At 45.4% G+C, this 21,793-nt stretch overlaps 1 protein-coding gene across 1 annotated transcript; it reads left to right on the top strand.

Annotated features, from left to right (window-relative positions):
* The first annotated feature begins 461 nt into the window (after nucleotides 1-461).
* Nucleotides 462-16,483, top strand: KRT23 (keratin 23). Its single transcript, XM_084748847.1, has 8 exons — nucleotides 462-931; nucleotides 7,092-7,174; nucleotides 8,101-8,257; nucleotides 10,835-10,996; nucleotides 11,088-11,210; nucleotides 13,103-13,323; nucleotides 14,294-14,325; nucleotides 16,084-16,483. The coding sequence occupies exons 1-8, from the start codon at nucleotides 536-538 to the stop codon at nucleotides 16,176-16,178; spliced, it is 1,269 nt and encodes a 422-aa protein (XP_084604973.1). The 5' UTR covers nucleotides 462-535; the 3' UTR covers nucleotides 16,179-16,483.
* The last annotated feature ends 5,310 nt before the right edge of the window (nucleotides 16,484-21,793 follow it).

Here is a 21,793-nt window from a genome sequence, read left to right as displayed (position 1 = left end):
TAACCTTGTAAATCTTTCTTACCCTGGCAGTAAGAGGGTTTATCTGGAGTGTGTGTGTGTGTGTGTGTGTGTGTGTGTGTGTGTGTGTGTTTAGGTTTGTTTTTTTTTTTTTCATCTGGATCACCCCAAATAGTCTTACTATGGACTTGAATCTGACCTTTTTTTTTTTTTTTTTTTTTTTGGACGCATGTACATTGGAAAAATTCCACGGCAAGATTAGAAAGACATCTGAGATGGCATGCTACCCACCTGATGTCGTGGGCCACGCCTCCGGGTTACCACTGAGAGGGAGGCGGTAACTGGCATATTCATGCGGTTCTAAATAACAACAGCAGAGTGTGTTGGCCCAGGGGCACCTCGGGATTGACCAAGAGGAAACACGCATTGCACAATGATAGGATCTTGTCGGTACAGTTGTCAGAAAAGGAAACTCCCACAGCAAAGGGCATAAAACCATCCCGGCCAGTCTGAGGCAGCTCAGTTCTGCAGCGTCAGAGAGAGCAGAGATAGGCCTGCTCCATACGCAGATGGGACCATGAACTCCAGCCACGGCTTTAGCCAGACCTACTCGGCCTCTGTCCACAGCCTCGGAGGCAGCTGGAGGAGGCCTGGGAGCGTCCCTAGGACCCCCAGCGTCCACGGAGGCGCAGGGGGTGTCCGCATCTCCCTTTCCTTCACCACACCAGGCTGCCTGCCTCCTGGAGGGTCATGGGGGTCTGGAAGAGGTGGCCCCCTGCTAGGTGGAAATGGCAAGGCCACCATGCAGAACCTCAATGATCGCCTGGCCACCTACCTGGAGAAGGTACGAGCTCTGGAGGAGGCCAACTCGAAGCTGGAAAGCCGCATCCTGCAGTGGCATCAGGAGAGAGAGCCCGGCAACAAAAAAGATTATTCCCAATATGAGGAAAACATCAGCCGCCTGCAGGATCAGGTAAGACACTGAGAGAACATGCTGCTCGCCATGGCACCGCTATACCGAGGGAGGCTAGGGAAGGGGCGGCCGGCCAGCGCACCTGACAGTTCCCAGGGGAAAATAGCAAAAGATCTCATTTCTCACATACCGTTCACATAAATCTTTTTTTTTTCCTTCTCTCACATAAATCTTACTGCCATACCTTAAGTAGGGACTCGGGGAAAACCTGTTTGTAAAATTAATTTCCTCTCTACAAGTGATGTGGGAAGTGAAGACAGCAAACATTTCAGAATTATTATAGACTGTCTTTTAAAATGCAAACCGGCCTGGTTTTCTACACAGTTAAAAGAAGAAGAAGAAGAAGAAAAAAAAAAAAGTAAGGCTTCGAAGTGTCAGGCAGCCAGTTAGTGAGCGGTATCACTTAAGATCCAACAACGTCACGGAAATAAGAGCTGGTACGCAGGGTGGCACCCTCCATCCTCAAGGCACAGCAAAAGGATCTACTTTCTGCTCCACCTCAGAGTCCTGGCGACAGTGTGACTCTCTGTCAACAAAAGGCTGGCTTACAGGATTGTGCAAATCGTGCCTCCACGAGCCGATATATCACCATGACATTCCTGGCTCTTTGTCTCGAAGCTGCTAAAAGACAAAGCTGCTTCTGAGAAAGGCATATTGCTAGAGGGGAGATGATAAAATTCGAGTGAGCTTAAAAAAATTGGAGCGTTGGGATAGTTCTATGGAGATATGTTTTGAAAAAAAAAAAAAAAGGAACATGCTTTCGACCAAATGCCTAAAACATTAAGGTCCTACCTTCTGGGGTACCTGGATACAAGTAGAGGGAGGACATTCATCTCACAGCTGTGTTCTTAAAACTAGAAAACTTCCCTTTGTATGAAGGAGTTCCAGAAAAATCCCTGGGGAAGCATGCTTTAACCCACCCTGGAGAGGCCATCACAGGCTTCCAATAGGAAGACCATATTATTTCACAACACTCAGCCATCTTTGCTTGAATGTAGGAAGGACCAATCAAGATAACACAAATCTGTCCTTGTAATGACCCCTAATTATTGAATAATCGGCCTAATAACCCAGTGCGTAATTGCCTTAACTACAGAGTGCACGGTTGTCTCTCTGAAGAAAACAAGGTGACTCAACATCCTCATGGTGTTTTTTAGTTTAATGAAGTTGCTTTGGTTTTAGAACGGAGGGAAAAGATGATGTCTGCAAATGGAGAGCCGGGAGCGTGACTCCCAAAAGAAATTCCAGCTTACACACCTGATCCAATACGCTAAGAGGAGAGAGAACTAAGAAGAGGGGAAAGGGGGAAGGAAGCAGTTATTGAGCACTTTCTGTATGCCAAGCAGTGTGGTGGGGGTTAAATGTGCACATGTGTGTAAGAAGGCTTCCTACCACTGTGAGGAGGATCTCCGTTGTCTGACTTAGTTCTCATGGGTCTGTTAGGACACTGAAGTTCTAGTCTGTGGAATAACCCCCAAAGCCGGCAGCAGAAAGCAGAGGTGGGACTCTTACTCGGGTCTGTTTCCAATGATCCAACTTTGCCAGCCTCATACAAAGATGTGTCATTTGCAAGGATAGTACAGAGGGCTGACAGGACTGCTCACGCCACACACACACACACAGTCACACTGCCGCCAGCATTGTTTCATTTTCACAGCTCGGGCAAGCAACTTCCAGGCCAGGAGACTGAAGCCGGATACTTTTTTTAAATGTATTTTTTTATTAATTTATTCATATTACATCTCAGTTGTTAGCCCATCCCTTGTATCCTCCCATTCCTCCCTCCCTCCCACCTCCCCCCTACTCCCCTCCCCTATGTCTGTGTCTGAGGGGGAGAAATAAGTAACTACACCATTGCAAAATCACAACTTCACAAAAACTTGAAACCGGATACTTTCTCCACTTGTTTTTCTAAGTTCTTTAACGTGGCATAGAGAGGATTTAAAAAAAAAAAAAGAGAGAGAGAACAGGTTCAACTATGATGAAGGGCAGCTAGCCCACTCTCCGTGGGGCCAGAACTCAGGATTCTGGGGCCAAATAGGTCAAAATTCATGTTTCATCTTCTCTGGCATGGAAGAGGGGTTCCTGAAGGTTAGGGTTCTCATATTCCCTGACACCCACCATTTGCAGATAAGAAAACAGGTCCTAAGAGAGTCCTCAATCCCCCGGGGGCTAGCCCCTCCCTGGTCCTGATGACGTATTCTGAGTAAATGCGACATTTCCCCTCGTGTTACGGTTAAATGCTGCTTAAAAAAAAAAAGTCTGTAAGAAATGTAGTTTAAAAAAAAAAAAGATAACCCAAACCTTTTGAAACACAGACTTGGACACAGCAACAGGAACATCACCTGTCAAACTCCCTGATGCTTCCTAGTATTTGATGTTTGGGACCATGGTCAAATGGCCTCTCCTGAGCAGGGGATTCCATACCTTAAAGCAACGGCCCTCTGCTAGCACACCAACTAGATTTTCAAAGAATGAACACAGGGCCTTGGGGAGACTCTAGGTTGTAATAACACAACACACAGTTTAAAATCCACGCCTGGTGTTTTACTTCCCAGTCCACCCCCATCCGTTTATGACTATGAAGGAGACCTCAGAAATAGCGGCTGCAGTATAATACCATGTTACATAAACCCGAACCATGTAACTGTGGGTGCTGGAGAGATGGCTCCGCGGTTAAGAGGACTTACTGCTCTTGCAAGAGGCCTGAGTTCAGTTCCCAGACTCTACAAGGTGGCTCACAACTACCTGTAACTCCAATCCCGTGTGATTCAATGGCCTCTTCGTCCTTTGCAGGCTCCTGTGTGCACATATTACACACACACACACACATACACACACACACACACACACACACACACACATACACTCAGGCACATGAACATAAATGTGTAAATGCATATATACACTTACACATGTAGGTAGGAGAGAGTTTTGGGTCTCATGTATCCGAGACTGGCTTTGAACTCACTATGTACCCAAGGATGACCTTGAACTCCTGATCCTCCTGCCTTCACCTCTCTTGTACTGAGATAGCTGAAGCTGACCTTCATCATCAGTCTACCTGTGCCTTATGGCTAGTACACTACTCTCATGGACCATAAAGATGCTAGGTGGGGGAGGGGGGGAGGGGGGAGGGGGGGCCTAGGGGTGGGAATTACATACCTGATGTGGGCTTCTCACTGGATACGATAATGGATCCCTTTAACTTGGGAAAGCCAAATAAGTTCACGGGTGTTTCACGTCTCAGTTTCTGGTGTGTGCACTGCAAGGCTGCTAACGAGAGGAATGTCAAACAGCCTGGTAGCGTGGCTTGCTCCGAGCACAAGGAAGAAAAGGTTTACCTCAGAGTCCAGGGCCTAGGGGTGGAGCTGCCTTTATTTTGCATGAACAAATCATACCAAGAACAAGACGCATGGAAGGGAAAATACTGGTTTTGCTTGGTTTTTGGTTGGTTGGTTGGTTGGTTTTGTTTTTGTTTTTGTTTTTGTTTTTTCATTTTTTTTCTTCTTTATTAATTTATTCTTGTTACATCTCAATGGTTATCCCATCCCTTGTATCCTCCCATTCTTCCCTCCCTCCCATTTTCCCCTTATTCCCCTCCCCTATGACTGTTCCTGAGGGGGATTACCTCCCCCTGTATATGTTCATAGGGTATCAAGTCTCTTCTTGGTAACCTGCTGTCCTTCCTCTGAGTGCCACCAGGTCTCCCCCTCCAGGGGACATGGTCAAAGGTAAGGCACCAGAGTATGTGAGAAAGTCATATCCCACTCTCCACTCTACTGTGGAGAGTGTTCTGTCCATTGTCTAGATCTGGGTAGGGGTTTAAGGTTTACCGCCTGTATTGTCCTTGGCTGGTGCCTTAGGTTGAGCAGGACCCCTGTGCCCAAATCTGCCTATCATAATGTTCTACTTGTAGGCTTCTAGGACCCTCTGGATCCTTCTACTTTGCCATTCTCCCATGATTCTCTCATCTAGAGTCCCACTAGAATGTCCTCCCCTCTGTCTCAGTTTCCTGGTAAGTGAAGTCTTTCGTGGGACATGCCCCTCCAGCACACAACAAGAAAATTTGCTCAACCATGTTCATAGCAGCCTTATTCATAATAGCCAGAACATGGAAAACAGCCTAAGTGTCCCTCATTAGAAGAATGGATAAAGAAACTGTGGTACATTTACACTATGGAATACTATTCAGCTATTAAAAACAAGGAATTCCCGAAATTTGTGGATAAATGGATTGAGCTAGAAATGATCACAATGAGTGAGTTAACCCAGAAGCAGAAAGACTCAAATGGTATATACTCACTTATATCTGTTTTTGTTTTTTAATACCATAAATCAGTGCTGTGGACAGGAAGTCAGGAAGTACCTCTCTGGTACTTCAGGAAAGTTTCCACTTTCACAGCAAAGTTCAATGAACCTTTCACAGTGCCTATAGTGTGACAAGTACCCGTGCAACATTATCTCATTTGCTGTGTCTACCTCTCACTGTGCATTGGTGGGTAGCCGTTGCTGTTTCATTATCGTCATCGTAGTCTCTGTTGTTGTTGTTGTTGTTGTTGTTGTTGTTGTTGTTGTTATTGTTGTTGTTGTCGGATGGAGAAACTGAGACTCAGATATGCTCACCCAGCTGGTGGGTGAAGACAGAACCCCAGCCCTGCTCTTTGAGTTCCAGACCCAGCGTTCCCCCTGACTTGTGAAGGGTGCTATTGTGCGTTCACAGGACCAAATTCCAACCCATTGGTGAAGCTTTAAATAGGACGAGAGTTTTTAAAAGGCGCCTTTGTGTTAAGGACGAGTTTTGCCCTAAGGAAAAAAAATCCTCTCTAAATAAAGGAATTAGCTGTACAAATCCAGTAGGGATGCCACAGGGTTCTGTCACACCCCAGCTGCGGTGCAAAGGCTTAAGAGCAGGGGCCTCTGAGGTCACCTGTTTCTAATACAAACCCCTTATTGAACACATGATGAGCCCAAAGCGGAAGGGTGGAGTGACCGCCCAACCATGTGGCCGGGTCGGGAAGGAAGCCAGGCCAAAGAAACACAGGAGTCGGCTCTGGCGCAATGCTCTTTACGAAAGTATTACTCTACCTTTACACACTGAGAAATGGACTCCGTTTTCCCAGCAGATTGTGTGTGACATACATGAAATGTGGGCCCTTTCTCTAATCGTATCCTCTATACCCAATAACTCAAACACTTCCAGTGAGTCTTTTTAATGTAAATAAAGCTTACATAAGCATCTAGTGAGAGTCTTCGGCTGAAGGTTTTAATACTGTGGGAACCTCTCAATCAGCATTATTCGATAGTAAAGAGTTCGCTCGGCTCGTGTTTTGACAGCTGTGATCAAGGCAATCTCCTCACAAACATATTACAAACAAACATACACGCCTTTCGAAGGTTATATACGTGCTTCTAGTCACTCTGGGAAATAATAATAATAATAATAATAATAATAATAATAATAATAATAATAATAATGACTGCTTTATATGAAAACCATTTGAAGTATACTTCAAATTAGCTCTCACGCTGGAAACGTGAGTGTGTCCCTGGTAAAAAATTATATCTATCTAAGATAGTAACTAGAGTTTAGGAAAACTTACGTTGGAGTCACAATAAAAAAAAAAGGACACAGAAGCTGGGGTGATGGCTCAGTGGGCGGGAGAAATTGCTGTACAGGCATGAGGATCTGAGTTTGGATCCTGAACATTCATATCAAAGGCTAAAAATAATCATGTGTAACCTGTAACCCCAGCACTAGTGGGGAGAAGTGGGAGACAGGAGAATTGCGGGGGGCTGTTAGGCACCATTCTAACTCCAGGGTCAGGGAGAGACCCTGTCTCAAAGGAATAAGGAGGAAGATGATAGAGCAGAAAGAGCCCTTGAGGTCATCCTCTGTCCTTCTGGAGCACATGCATGGGCATATGCATACACACTCGTGCACATGCACATGCACACACACATACATGCACACACGTACACATACATGCACACACACGTGCACACACACACATGTGCACGCACTCTTATTTTTTAACAAAAAAAAAGGAAAGGAAGTTGTCTGTGCTGAATGCTGCTGGTTGAAGGAGCCTGAGCACAGAATGCAGCTGTCGTGGGTGGACCTGCCCAACAGGGATAAGCCTCTGTACGTATTTTACAGATAGTGGACGGTAAGATGGCCAACGCTCACATTGTTGTGCTCATTGACAACGCCAGGATGGCCGTGGATGACTTCAACCTCAAGTAAGTCCCTTCTTCACAGACCTCCACAGAAGGAGACCTCAGCCTGCTGTAACCCACTGCCAACATCTTGCTGGATTATAATTAAAGGGCACAATAAGAGAGCCATGTGCAATTTAAATAATCCAGGTACAAAGCGCACGTGATAGCACGTGGAGATTTTAATATAAACCAAGAATTAGGTGCTATTAGGAACTTTTCATTTTAGATATGCTAATTGTGTTACTTATTTGGAAAAAAAATTTTTTGTTTAAAAAAAACGCACTCTGTGGTATGTCGGGTTAATATGCAATAATGTCCGTAGTTTAAGTTTTTCGAACATTTTCAGCAATAAGCCATGGATGCATATTGGTACATACTTGTAATCTCAGCTCTCGGGAGGGAAAGGCAGGAAGGATCATGAGTTCAAGAGCAGCCTGGGATAAACACCAAGAAGCTTATCTCAAAAATAAACAAATGCTCAAACAACCACAAAATTTTTTCAGTAATGGCTATAGATGAAACGCATATGCAAGACACTCATGTATAATAAAGACACGCTGGCTATCGGGCTAAGTGTATCCTATTATATACTCAGTTTAAAAGCTGAGTTGCCAACACAGACAAGCATAGCATAGAATAAGTGTAATAAATGTGCTATATCCATATATATAGATATAGATAGATAGATAGATAGATAGATAGATAGATAGATAGATAGATATAGATAGATAGATAGATATAGATAGATAGATAGATAGATAGATAGATAGATAGATAGATAGATATTCCTATGTCAATGTATCAATATGCCTCAGGTGTCCTGTATGAATCAGTAAGTCTCTCACTTACACTTGAAAAGTAAGAGCGACCCCTCTAAACCCAAGCGGACCCTGGCAACGTCCATGGCCTCCCAACAGCAGGCGTGCTCTTTCCCCCTCTCTCCAAAGGTATGAAAATGAACACTCCTTTAAGCAAGACTTGGAGATTGAAGTCGAGGGCCTCCGAAAGACCTTGGATGATCTGACCATTGTCACGACAGACCTGGAACAGGAAGTGGAGGGGATGAGGAAAGAACTCATCCTTATGAAGAAGCGCCATGAGCAGGTAAGGCTGCCCTGGGCCCCTGGGAACCAGCTCTGCTCTCAACCTCACAGTCCAGGGTGACCCCAGAGTTAACAGGAGGGACCGCCAGGCTCAGTGTCCCTTATAACCACAGCGGCATCTCATGTCTCCGATATGAAGGTTATCTGCTCAGATGTTAAACAAAAGTACCAAGCAGAATCATAGTTAGCAGTGAATGGCAAAATAGCAATAATTAATAGCAATAATAGTAACTTGCAATGGCACACTGGTCACCAAGGCTTGTCCGTATAAGACTGTGAGAATCAGAACTGGCTAGATTGCCCAGTAGGTATAGTGCTTGCTGCCTAAGCATAAGGACTGAAGTTCAGATCCCTGGAGCCCTCTCGATTAGTATGGTTATTCCAGCCCTTGGGAGGCAAAGACCAGATCCCCAGGGCAATACGGCTGACTAAGACTAGGCATGTTAGTGAACTCCAGGGAGACCCTGCCTCAATAAAATAAATAAGTGCAGAGCAATAGGAAAGACACCTAACATCAACTTTGAGCCGCCATACCCATGATCACACATGTGTGCAAACATGCGCACACACGTGCGTGCAGGCTACACGCATAGAAGTGGGAAAAGATAATAATAAGTGGGGCTGGGAAGGAGGCTCAGTCAGCAAAGTGCTCCCTGCAGAAGCCAAGGACACTAATTCAAAGCCCCCAGCACACTCATTAAAAAAAAAAACCCTGGTGTGGTGGAGTGCGCCTGTAAGGCCAGCACTAGGGGAAGCAGACACAGGGGGATGCTTGGGGGCTCCTGGGAAGCCAACATTACCAGACTGGAGAGTTCTATGTTCAGTGAGAGATTCAAAAATAAGGTGATGAGCGGCTGAGAGAAACACCCACTTCAACCTCTGGCCTTCACACGCACAGAGGTGCATGCACTTACACATATATGAACAGAGAGAGATAAAGGCAAGGATGAGAATAAACGTGTGAGGTTGAACATCCATCATGGGCCCCTGTGCAGAGAATGAGGACAATGGAGTAAAGCAGATACTGAAAGTCAAAGCTTAAAGACCCTAATCCATAGAGCCATTTAACTGACTTACAGAATTACCTACTGTTCATCTGAAGCCCCTGAGACTGACAAAGAACAGAAAGACATTTGCTTCTGAATGTCAAAGAGCCCAGTTTTTTAATAGCTGTGTCAACAGTGGTTGTTAGTAACACCTTTCCTGTGACCACTTGGCTTCCATGAAACCCCTAGGGAAATATAAGGCATGACATTCTTTCAGCCTCTCTCTTGGTTGCTGAACTAACTGCTTCCCCCCAAAGCTTTGGCCTAGGGCTGGAAGTGTTGACCACTTGAATGCATAGACACATTACAAACGGACACTTGCCAGAAGGAATCTATTTGTTTCTAGAATATTCTCAACCGAGGGATTCGGTCAAAGAAACCATCTGGCTAGGTGCTGTTCTGGTTTGGATAGGAAATGGCCTCCACCTGCTTGGCTTTTGCTGTACAGTCCCCACTCACGGGACTGTTTTAGAAATCCTGGAGGCTTGGGGAGGTGGAGGAAGTAGAATCTAAGGAGGGTGGGTCCGAGTATTTTGTTTCTGCCCAGGTGAGCTGGTACTCTCTCTCATTTCTCTCTCTCTCTCTCTCTCTCTCTCTCTCTCTCTCTCTCTCTCTCTCTCTCTCTCTCTCTCTCTCTCTCCCTCCCTCCCTCTCTCTCCTTCCCCCCCTCTCTCTCTCCCTCCCTCCCTCTCTCTCCTTCCCCCTCTCTCTCTCCCTCCGTCTCTCCCTCACTCCCTCTTCCTCTCCTCTCTGTCTCTCTGTCTCTCCTTCACCCTCCCCTCTCTCCCCTCTTTCCCCTTTCACTTTCTCCCTCTTCCCACTCCCTTTCTCCCTCTGTTTCACCCCTGTCCGTCTTCCTGTCTTGCTCCTTTCTGTCCTTCAGGGGGTGAGGCAGCCCCTCTTCCACACGTTCTCTGAGTGTGCTGTTTCTCATTGCTATGACCCTGACAGAGACATCTAAGGGAGGGGAAATTAATTTTGACTCACAGGGTCAGAGGCTCAGTCCGTGGCTACTTGGCCCATGCACTTGGACACTGTGGCACAAACAGCAGGAGTACAGGGAAAGAGAGGTTTGTTTTTTTTTTCCATTTCACAGCTACAAGAAACAGACAAACAGAAAGGGGCCAGGAATAAGATATCTCCAAGGATACACACACACACATACACACACACACACACACACACACACACACACACACGGGGACTCACCAGCAAAGTCCCACCTCCTAAAATGTCCCGAACCAACCAAGACAATGCTATTAGCTGAGAACCAAGCCCACAGCAATGGCCCTTTGCAGGAGACCCCTATATAACAAACCATAGTACTTGTGTTAGGCTGGTCTTTATTTTATAACGTTCTAGAGAATATGCACACCATGTTTAGTTAGTTTGTAAGAACTATGTAACGCCCACACCAGCGACAGTAGCAACCCACACATAGAGTCATCTACTAGCGTCAACGATCACAACGCAACAGTCCAGCCTTCTGACTGTCACGGGCCAATTCCTTTTCTTTCTCTGTGATGAAACAGGAAATGGAAGAGAATCATATGCCAAATGACTTCAAGGTCAACGTGAAGGTCGACACGACTCCAGGGGAGGATCTGATTAAGGTCTTGGAAGACATGAGGCAAGAGTATGAGCTGATGATAAAGAAGAAACACCAAGAGCTGGACGCCTGGTTTAGAGAGCAGGTAACGGAAGAGCGACACACCAGACCCCCCAGTTCCTCTGTTGCCACATTGGCCCAACGCTGATGCTTCTACTTCTGCTTGTTTCTCGCAGTCAGCAGCCATGGCCCAGGACGTGGCCAGCCCCGCACCTGTACAGGGCAACCAAAGTGATATCCATGAGCTGAGACGAACATTCCAGGCCCTAGAGATTGACCTGCAGGCCCAGCACAACAGGGTGAGTTGAGGAAGGGAAGACCCTGGGCCTTGTACAGTCTCCTCCACTGAGACGTCCTCCACCTTGTCCCCTGGCCCCAGCTCCCCAGTCCCCTTGGGACTTCTCTCCTTCCCCACTTTCCATTCAAAACGTTCATGGCGAGAATGAGAAGAAATGTGCGTAAAGACATAGATCGACTTCAGCTGGGTAGCTCTTTACGTCCAATGTTGTTGATCGTCATATTGACCTTTCCAGGTAGGGTCCTATCCTCATTCTAAAGATAGGAAAACCAAAGCTCCGGGCAGATAATGAGTTTGGCAAAGGTCATACAACTAGCGAGTTATTGGTAGTGAGGTCATGTGACTTCAGAGGTGGAGGACTACCAGTCCTCACTTACACCCAGTATGGACCCCAAACTCCAGTAAAAAGAAATTCTGGCACTAGCATGACAGCTGGCAAGTTTAGGCCTGGATGACTCTAATGTGCTGCCGTGTCCGTTATGTGTGTGATGTGTCCCCCACTGTCCTGCCTATGTTCTTGAGCCTAAGCCACTTCTATTCTCATCCTGGTTTGGTAAGATGCTTTGTAGGAATGCTACGTCGTTGTGCATAATCTATCGATTGATTCCCTTCATATCTACTGAACCTTCTGCTCCTTCATCAGCGCGGCTCCTGAGCACTGCTTTTCACCCTGCATTTTGAACAGGCATAGTTAGCTCATCTGTTTTGCAAAAGAATATGGCAAATAGCCTTGTCTTGTGAATTAGTGAAAGTGAACAGACATTAAAATGTGCACCGTCAGCTAGGCACGGAGGTGCATGCCTATAACCCCAGCACTTGGGAGGGTGCAGAAGGAAGATCATAAGTTCATGTAGCGAGGAGTCTGTCTCCCAGAAAAATATGCATTGTCAAGGTGGCAATGACGGCCACTGAAATGATCACAGGGCGATGCTCTGGAGTGCTGAATGTATTTCAACTACTCCACTTCACCACTGTCCTGGGGTCAGTAAGATGCTGATACCTGTGTTCGTGTGCTCCCCTGCCTGGCATTGTGCTTAACACTACGAATTCAGTGATGAAAGAGTGAGTGAGGATGGCAAGCCATAATTGGGCAAATCTTCAAAATATATGTACGACGGGTGGGAAAGAGTGCATAGGAGAAGGAAAGAGACGGCAGAGTAGAGAGCTGCCACCTTAAACACGGTGAGAACAAGGCAGCGGAGGGACGGACTGAGAGAGGTGGGGGGTGCTTGCTGTGGCTATGGGTTGGAGAGGAAGTGGGGAGCCCCAGGTGAAGGGAACAGCAAATGCAAAGAGGCAGGAGGCATAACTGTGTCCTGGGCAACATTCAGGAACAAAGAAAAAGAAAGGAATGGAGAGAGAAGAGAACTGGATCCAGACAGGGTGGGGTTCTGGAGGCTCCTTGGAGGGAGGGTTTGGAGCAACCAGAGTAGCCCGCTCTTTGAGGAATTCTGTGATGCGAAGCAGAGAAGCTGGACGGTGGCCGAGGGTGGGTGGCTAGAGAGTTAAGACAGAAAATCAAGGCAGGGTTATCTAGCTAGAAGGCACAGTGATAATAAAGTCAGGAGGCAGTGGAGGTGACAGCAGCAGACAGCTCGTGTCATTGGAGCCATTGGGGACCAGGGCACAGATCAAGTCCATGAGTGGAAATAAAGGAGAGTGGCTGTTGGCATTCTCGCTAGAATGTTCTCATTCCTCAGTGAGACAGAGGGCTGAGAGGGGGGATGGGAGACAGGGCCTAAGGATAAAGGAGAAGGAGTGAAGCAGGTCTCTGGGTGGGGGGAGGGGATGAAAGGTTGCCCACACTAGAGGGACGTGGCTTGATGGCCAGGCAAGCCCGGGCTGCCAAGGCTCCCAGTGCACTAGTGAATGAATTATCATTTCCTCTTTCAGAAATCGGCTCTGGAAAACATGCTGACAGAGACCCAGGCTCGGTATTCCTGCCGTCTCCAGGACATGCAGGAGATCATCTCCCACTATGAGGAGGAGCTGATACAGTTACGCCAAGACCTAGAACGTCAAAACAATGAACACAAGGTCTTGCTGGGCATCAAAACCCACCTGGAGAAGGAAATCGCCACCTACCGCCAGCTCCTGGAGGGAGACAGTGAAGGGTGAGGCAGTGGCGGCTGGGACATGCTAACATGGCTCTCCCATGCAGGCAAATGTCTATGTCCCAAGGGTCTCAGAGAGAGAGAGAGAGAGAGAGAGAGAGAGAGAGAGAGAGAGAGAGAGAGAAGAAGAAGAAGAAGAAGAAGAAGGAGGAGGAGGAGGAGGAGGAGGAGGAGGAGGGGAGGGGGAGGAGGAAGAGGAAGAAGAGGAGGGGGAGGAGGAGGGAGAGGAGGAGGGAGAGGACAGAGAGAGAGAGAGAGAGAGAGAGAGAGAGAGAGAGAGAGAGACTAATTTCCCTAGAAGATTCCTCTATCTGGTCTTTCATTGAGTCTGAACTAAAAGAATGGTTCCCCCTGTATGATTTAATTCAGAACAGCTAAATAAAGGAATGGTTCAAAGCAGGCATGGGGGAAGGGCAAACAGGTTTGACTACTGTGCTTCTCCAACAGAGCGCACACAATCTGAGTTCAAAAAGTAAAAACAAAAGGCAGGGGAAACATTTTAGATTCACAGCAGGGAAAGATTCCTTAAGAGAGTCAAGATGTTAAAACTGGTATTTCTGACCATCCCAAGGAATCATAGCTAATCATGAAGAGATCCATGCATGTCCTGCAGCCCAAAATTATGGATCAGAAGTTCTTTGTCAAAATACATAAACAAAATGTAATTGGGTCAAACTATGACTGGTCTGAAGATCTCAAGGACTCCAAACCTGAGATCTAAACTCTGGAAGGGATATTGGTGGCTTCTGGGAGCTGGAAGGAGGGACAGGAAGTCTTGGGAGAATTCTCCTGGCTTCTAGGAGGTTGTCCTCTCTTCGGGATCCAGCTGCCCACACAAACTCATGATCTTGAAACTGCCTGGCCCAATTATCCTCCCAAAAGAGCTACAAAGTAACAATCGAGCAAAGGAAGGGTGGGTGGTTGCTAACCCGACTTTGCTTTTTTTTTTTTTTTTCCTTTCTTTTCACAGGACAATGGACGAACATGAGTCAAGAATGAAAGGTGAGTGAGGATCAGTTTCCCCGTCTGACTCTCCCTGTTGTTTCAGCCAATCAGCCTGACTACCCATTCCGTGTTGGCCATAATCCTCACGGTGTTCCCTAATGTTCTGAGCTCAGTTTTTACTTCCCTTGCAGATGGCCAGAAATTTTCACTTTAGTTAACAAATTAGGTACCATGGAGCCAAGTGGGCCCTGATTATTTTAGCAGTGGAACTCTGAGTATTTCTTGCTCAATGATCTTATGAATAGGTGAATTACATATTTTCATGTACATGATGAGATATCTTGAGGATGGAAACCAGCACTAAAGATGAAATTTAGCAGTGCTTCATATACATGTGGCCTATATACAACCGTGTGTGTGTGTGTGTGTGTGTGTGTGTGTGTGTGTGTGTGTACACATCTTAAATTTATTTTTGTATGAAGTAAAGTCTTGCAGTGTGTAGTGTTCCCCTCACAGCATCATGTCACTCTTCCAAGAGCTTGGGAAGTTGGAGCATTTGGAACTTTGGGACTTTGAATACGGGAGCTCAACTTGTATATGCAAGCTCTTTGCAAGAAAAACGTGGATTAAAGTAGCGATTGATAGTATTCTCTCTCTCTCTCTCTCTCTCTCTCTCTCTCTCTCTCTCTCTCTCTCTCTCTCTTAAATGATGACATCTGTTACCTAGACTCCTAGGAAATTACATCACATCAGTTCCCAAACCTGACCATGTTGATCAGTAAGGGCTTCCACGAGATCTGAGTAGGGAACACTGAAGGGTGTGTGCTGAGGCCAGATGAGGTTGGGAGTGCCACACCGTGCATCCTTCCCTTGAACAGGCATGCTGCCTTACAGCACGCTAGACGCAGAGCAAGCGCTTCTGAGAGGAATAAAAGCGACAGGAAAGAGAAACAACCAAAGGTTTTACTTTGTCCAACTCAATAGTTTCACGTCTTCGACCCAGGAACCAGCATTTTCTCAGATTACCATGAACATATGACAGAAAAGTTTAACACAGATGAGCGTAGATCGGGCGTCACATGCGGATTAGATTTGTTTGATAAAATTACCCTAAGGCATTAGAAGTTCAGAGAATCTGAGTCGAGCTAACCATTTCAGAGCAGCTGGTCTAACTGCTCTGGTTCTGAAAGACTGGACAGATGATGCCACAAAACCTCGTCTTAGCTACGGCCAGAGGTGGGAAGCCCAATACTTGATGTACGTCTGCTGTGTGCTCTGCAAGAACCCTGAGCCTCACATTTCCCCTTGTATAGCTATTCATAATTTCCACTCCTCCTATGGCCTAGAACTAGTTTACTGGCGTGTCAGCAAAGCACTTATTCAAACAAGGGGTGGTGTCTTTGGAAACAGTGACTGTCCTTGGCCTCTCACCCATCCGCACCACGCTTCTAGAACTCAAAACAAGATGTCCCGAATGGCACGCAGTGCTCTGTACACTCACAGTCTGTAGTGAAGAGCCACAGAGTCCTCATGAGTAGAAAGCACTCTGCAAGAGCTGGTGGCCAGACATCAGCTTCCTTACCGGGCTCCAGATCTCCAGAAAGTAGCCCTGTTCAGAGACCTTCGCTTTCTGGAGGAAGTGGAGCTTTTCCTCCATGGTAAGGTCCTTCCTCCCTGTAGCAAAGGCCACCATGTAGCTTGGCGAGAATTTTACAAGACACAGAAACCAGGCAGGGAGCAGGCCATTGAACAACATGAGCATAGTGCATGGTGGGCGGAGCCTGGCAGTGATGTCTTCCACGTTCTTTCCCTTAGGATCTGCAGCTTCAACGATCAAGACCATCACCCAAGAGAGCGTCAATGGAAGAGTAGTTCTTTCTCAAGTGAATGAGATCCAAAAGCATGTGTGAGGCCGCTAAGTCTGCCTATTATAAAAAACCATATTCCCCCAATGGGAAGTCCTTGCCCAGACACTAATGGGTGAGTCTCAATGCTAATCCTTGGAGTTTTCGGATTCAGAAACTTTTTTTCTATAATGACCCCACCAGACTCCCCATGATGCTCTTAATATATTGCTGAAAGTTTTTGCGTGAAAGAAGTTTGCGAATTAAAGCTCTACTCTCCTGCTCTCCTGGTGCAGCCTTCGGGGATTGGGGGGGAGGGGGCCGTCAGTGTGCATCTGGTTTATAGCCAATAAACCTCCACATGGGTTGCATCCTGTCTTTTCCTATGGCATCAGACAAGACAGGGCCTCAAGGTCTCTCTACTGAGACATTTGTGGAGCACGTCCATGAAAGATCCAGAGGGGTCCCCAAGTGTCAGATGGGTCCCCAGTAGCCAAGCACTTTGGTAGAATGGTCACAGCTGTGCAACCAGGGAGGGAGTGTAGTTTTTGAGGCTTCCTAGGCCCTGATAGCAGAAAGGGGGGAGGGGCACAGAGGAAGGAATCTCTGAAAACTCCCCTGAAGAGTCTAAACATATATATATATATATATATATATATATATATATATATATATATATATATATCTGAGTGTGTAGATGGAAACTAAAATTAAGAAAAAGAGATTGAGAGGGAAATGTCATTACACAGGAATGAATGCTAACACCCAAATTGCCAGTGCCAAGATCCAGAGCACCATGGTGATCTATGGCTGCTGGCTAGCCTACTGGGGTGATGACCTCTGCCCCCTTGAGAAGGGGCCACTGCCTCAGGTACTAAGAGAGTAAGCCATCGTTGCATGGCTGGCTCGGAAGGGCTCTGTGGAGGGAACAAGAGCTAGAAGACCACGTGTCTTTAAAGATGTCATCAGACCGTGGGACCATGCAATGATGGGATATGAGCAGCTTGAGCGACCACAAGTACAGGGTAGACAAAGTCAACCATTTTACCAGCAAATAACCTGAGGCCCAGAAAAGTGAAGCTGTTACAAATGCTAGCCAGGCCGGTGCAGCTTGATGGAAGTCCGTGTCTCGTGGTCCCTCCAGCAGTTGTTAAGTTAAAAGAGGGATGTGATTGAGTTCCTTTGCCGTTTGCAGCATCTCAGTTTTATTACTGTTTTCATACTCTTGTTTTAAATGTGCTGAATGACTGTTTTATCTGCGTGAGTGTCTGCGCTTTGTGTCCATACAGTGCCCGAGGAGGCCAAGACGGATGTTATCTCTCCCAGAACTGGGATTACAGATGTCTGAAAGCCACCAACTTGAGTGCTGAGAACTAAACTAGGGTCCTCTGGAAAAGCAGCCAGTAATCTTAACCTCTGAGCCGTTTGGAAGGATTTCTTTTGATGACTTCTGAACTGAGGGTCTGTTCAACCTGATTCTGTTTCCTCTTTAAAGCAACAATTGGTGTTTCTGATCTTTAATCACTCCAAAATAGAAAAGCATTTAACAATCTAGATGGAAAAAAAACAGAACAGAAGAAAGAAAACAGGCTTCCCACATCACTAGGAATAAAAAAAAATTACTGTTTTTTTTTTTTCAGGTGTAAAATTTTAAGTTTACATTTACGATTTGGCTGTTTTCAGAGAAACTGAAATATAGCAAACACACAAAGCTCTCCAAATGACTTCTCTCTGCACCGTATTCATCCATAGTGATGTTATTTTGAGTGAGAATGAATCCACATCAGAGTTGACAGGTTACCTTTTACAATTTCATTCTACTAAAGGGGTCTATTTAAGGTAGCAGGGCACAGGTCTCCGAGCAGATCTAAACATATCTTTTCCTATTTTAGCGCCCATTCGTTCTGCTACTCTAGGCATTCCTCCTTAAAAATATATAAAAAAAATGTCCACAAAATTTTCAGCCATCTCTCCCCATACCATTAGGGTTTGTCTGTAACCACGGATTCAGCCAGCAACATGTCAAAATTATTTCAAAAACTAATTGGATTTGTATCGAATGTGTATAGCCATTTTTTTCATTGTCACAATTCCTTGAATAACAGTATACAACAATTTGCCTTGCATTGGGTATAATAAATAATGGTAGAGCTGGCTTAATAAGTATAGGTTATAGCAAAATGCTACGTATGGTGGACTTGGCCATCCATGGATTTTAGTAACCACCCTTGACCTAAACCTTTCAAGCACCAAGGGGCCATTGCACACGTACTTCTCAAGAGGAAGTTGGAGTGCTCCTCAAAACAATCCTGGGAGAGGTTGGGGGTATAACTCGGGGCTATAGTGCGCGCATCCCACAGACAAAGCTGTGGGCTCCATCTCCAACACCAACAAAAAAAGGCCTCCTGGGAGAAGGGTGCATGCCAAGCCAGAGTGAAACTTGTAAACACCAAACTCAGAAAATGGTGGTTACTCTTACAATCACAGTTTACTTATGATTTGGGAGCCATAAGTAATCTTCATATAGTGACCTAAAATCTTATTTGTTTTAATGCGAGTGGTTAAAGTAGCTAGTATACCTCAGTTTCCCCGGAAAAATTCCCAATCCCAAACAAAAGGGAAGGATAGCCACCCATCAGTAAAGAATTGCCCACTAAGAAGCAAATCAAAAATTAAGCCACTTAAATCAAGAGACAATTGTATGAGTTTGGGCTCCGAGTCCCATAAACTAACCTTTATCCTGAATTTAAATCAGTCCAACGCTCTTTCAAAATACCCATTACAAATCGATTAATTCTTGTGTACAGAGGCAAGCTGTCAACTAGAGAGGTTTCTGTTTACATTTGCTTTGGACAAACACACACCCAACCCACATGAAGGAATTCCAGAAACCCTTGGAATAAATAGCAATTATTATGCTGCTACCACAACCCAACTGAACAAACAGTTGCCTAATCCAGAGATGTGGAAAGGAGTATTGTGGAATTAATATTTATATTAAGCTATAGAATCATAAAATGGTTGAGTAAATAGACTCCCTTTGATACTATTCAATCCCAAAAAAATGTCTATCTATCCCCCATATTATTTTTATCCTGTCGGTGATATACAAAACTGGCGACTAAATTACACACACACATACTCACACACACAAATGTCATCAGGGTGTGGTGACACATGCCTGACATCCCAGCACTTAGAAGGTTGAGACAGAAGGACCATAGATGTGAACCTAGGCTGGGCTATATAATGAGACTCTATTTCAAATATTTTTAAAGTACCTTATAAAAAAAATTCATTAGTCAGGAATGCAGCGACCATATTCTGAAAGAAGTAGCCCTAAGGTCAAGGGGCGGGGGGCGGGGGGGGGGGAGCTCAAATTATGGAAGTCAGAGTTAGACACGAGAGCCCTTGGCAAGTTTCTTTAGCTTTGGGAGCCCAAGGGCAGCTGTCCTCAGGCTCTCCAGAAGAGATTTGAAAACCCTAATGCTTGAAGAATGTTCTGGGCCTGCTCAACCAAGAACTGGGATGGGTGGACTCAGGCCTCTCAGCATCTTTCCCACGTGATTGTACTGTCCAGACAGATGTGCAATCCTGCTGACTGAGCAACTTCAGGAAGGTACAGTTTTGTTTTACCTAGTACATTTCCCGTATCATGAATTTGTAATAAGCTCCATATGAGTCAGCGACAAATAACAGAAAAGTAAAACCTTCTTCTTATCACTTTCAAATGCTTTTGGTTAAAGTTCCACTGACAAAGTTCAAGGGAAAAACTTCCAGAAAACCCTGTAGAGGAAAAACTGACAAGAGAAATGATGCTTGATTTCAAAAAGTGTTTTCCAAACCTTGAAACCATACCCCCACCTACCGTACCTAACCAAGTACTTAGCCAAGGTATAGAAAGACTTTGGTAATAAGTTTCCGTGATAAACATGGCTTTTGTTTAGCTTCTTCGTTCCTGTAACTACTTTTTTTTTTCCACAGCAAAGTACAATATAACATATACAAGTAAGAAACTCAATGGGAAATATTTTCTGGCCAGGAAACAAAACAACACAAAACAAACTTTCCCGTTTCGAAGATTAGGAAACTAAAGTCTAGCCTCATGGGGAGGTCTCTTAGGAAATAGCCAAAAGCCATGGGGAGCTCTCACTACATGATTCGGGTCCCCCTGTTCCAGCTAGATCTCAGCCACTCATGCCAATCAACTGAGGGCCCAGACGCCACAAATCAGGGACAGACAGTATAGTCCTCTGATTCTAAGCACAAAATTAAACTGAGAACAGGCAAACAAGTTGCTCAAGCTGCTAAAGTTTGAGTTGGTTTTTATGTGGAAATAAATAAAGCAGGCAAGTAAAGCAGAGTGTCTTAAATTTAAAAAAAAATAGCATTGTCCAGTGACAATAGCTGACTTAAGGCTAAAAAGCGTATTTACTACAAGCCATCCAGACTGAGGATGGCCTTTAGTCATCTTAACACCTGAATGGATCTTTTACAGAAGGCTTGGCTCAATAGCCATAGGTGAAGCAACAGATAGAGAATAAACAGAGAATAAACCCATCTCCCGTGTGTTCACAGATTGCCCTCTCTGCCCTGTCACATGATGGGACAAGCAGTGTAGACTTCAGCTTGAACAGGACAGAGAAGCCCTGCTCCAGCCAGAGCGTACTGGAACATCCAGGTGGCGTCTTATCTTTGAGTTTCAATTCCTTCCGACTGTGTTTGCCTTCCTCATTCCACAGGCATTAACAGTTTCCCTATAAATATTCATGATCACCACGGTGTCACACAGCTGGAGTTTCATTGCAGGGTGATCCGTTTCAACACAGGCAGCCAGGGCCCTCCTTCACCTGGAGGATGATACATCCAAGGCTAAGATGAGCAAGACCATCAGTGGCTCTCAGTTGCTACGCAATCGGTTGTTAAGACCTTGGGATTAAAAACTCCTTCATTCTAGCTATGTGACTCCTCACAATGGCCTGCTTCAAATACTAGACTCTTTAATCAATAAGTACTTTTAAGATGTGGGGGGTTAGCATACGCCCTGGGGTGCTCATGTTTCCTGAGCATGTTGATTTTCTGACTTGACTGCGTGCCCAAATTCATCCCTGGCTGTGACTCACCCCATATCTCATTTACTCTCTCATAACCACTGCCTGTCACATCTTTCTAAGAAGGATTAGGAAGTTTCCAGAACTTTAAGTGAGATCATGTGAAAAGGAAAAGAGTGTGCCCCTGGCCTAGTGTAATGAGCTGCCTAACTCCTTCTAATTTTATCTACATATCTCTGTGCATGTCTCCATGTGTCCGTGTATCTATCTCTCTCTCTGTTAAACCATCCCAGTACTCACCAAAAATCTCCCATTGGGTTTTATTTATTTATTAATTTATGTATTTATTTTTTGGGGTGTGTGTGTGTGTTTGGTTTGTGTTTTTTGTTGTTTTTGTTTTGTTATGGGTTTTTTTGTTTTGTTTTGTTTTGTTTTTTGGTTTTGATTTTTCAAGACAGGGTTTCTCTGTGTAGCCTTGGCTGTCCAGGACTCGCTTTGTAGACCAGGCTGGCCTTGAGCTCACAGCGATCCACCTGCCTCTGCCTCCCAAGTGCTGGGATTAAAGGCATGCGCCACCACAGCCCAGCTCCCATTGGGTTTTAAACGAGAGTTCATCTAATGAAATTCCTA

This window comes from Acomys minous (assembly GCF_964271855.1).
Source record: "Acomys minous genome assembly, chromosome: 12".
NCBI lineage: Eukaryota > Metazoa > Chordata > Mammalia > Rodentia > Muridae > Acomys > Acomys minous.
Note: the sequence above shows the minus strand (reverse complement) of the source record. Positions and strands in the feature narration are given on the sequence as shown.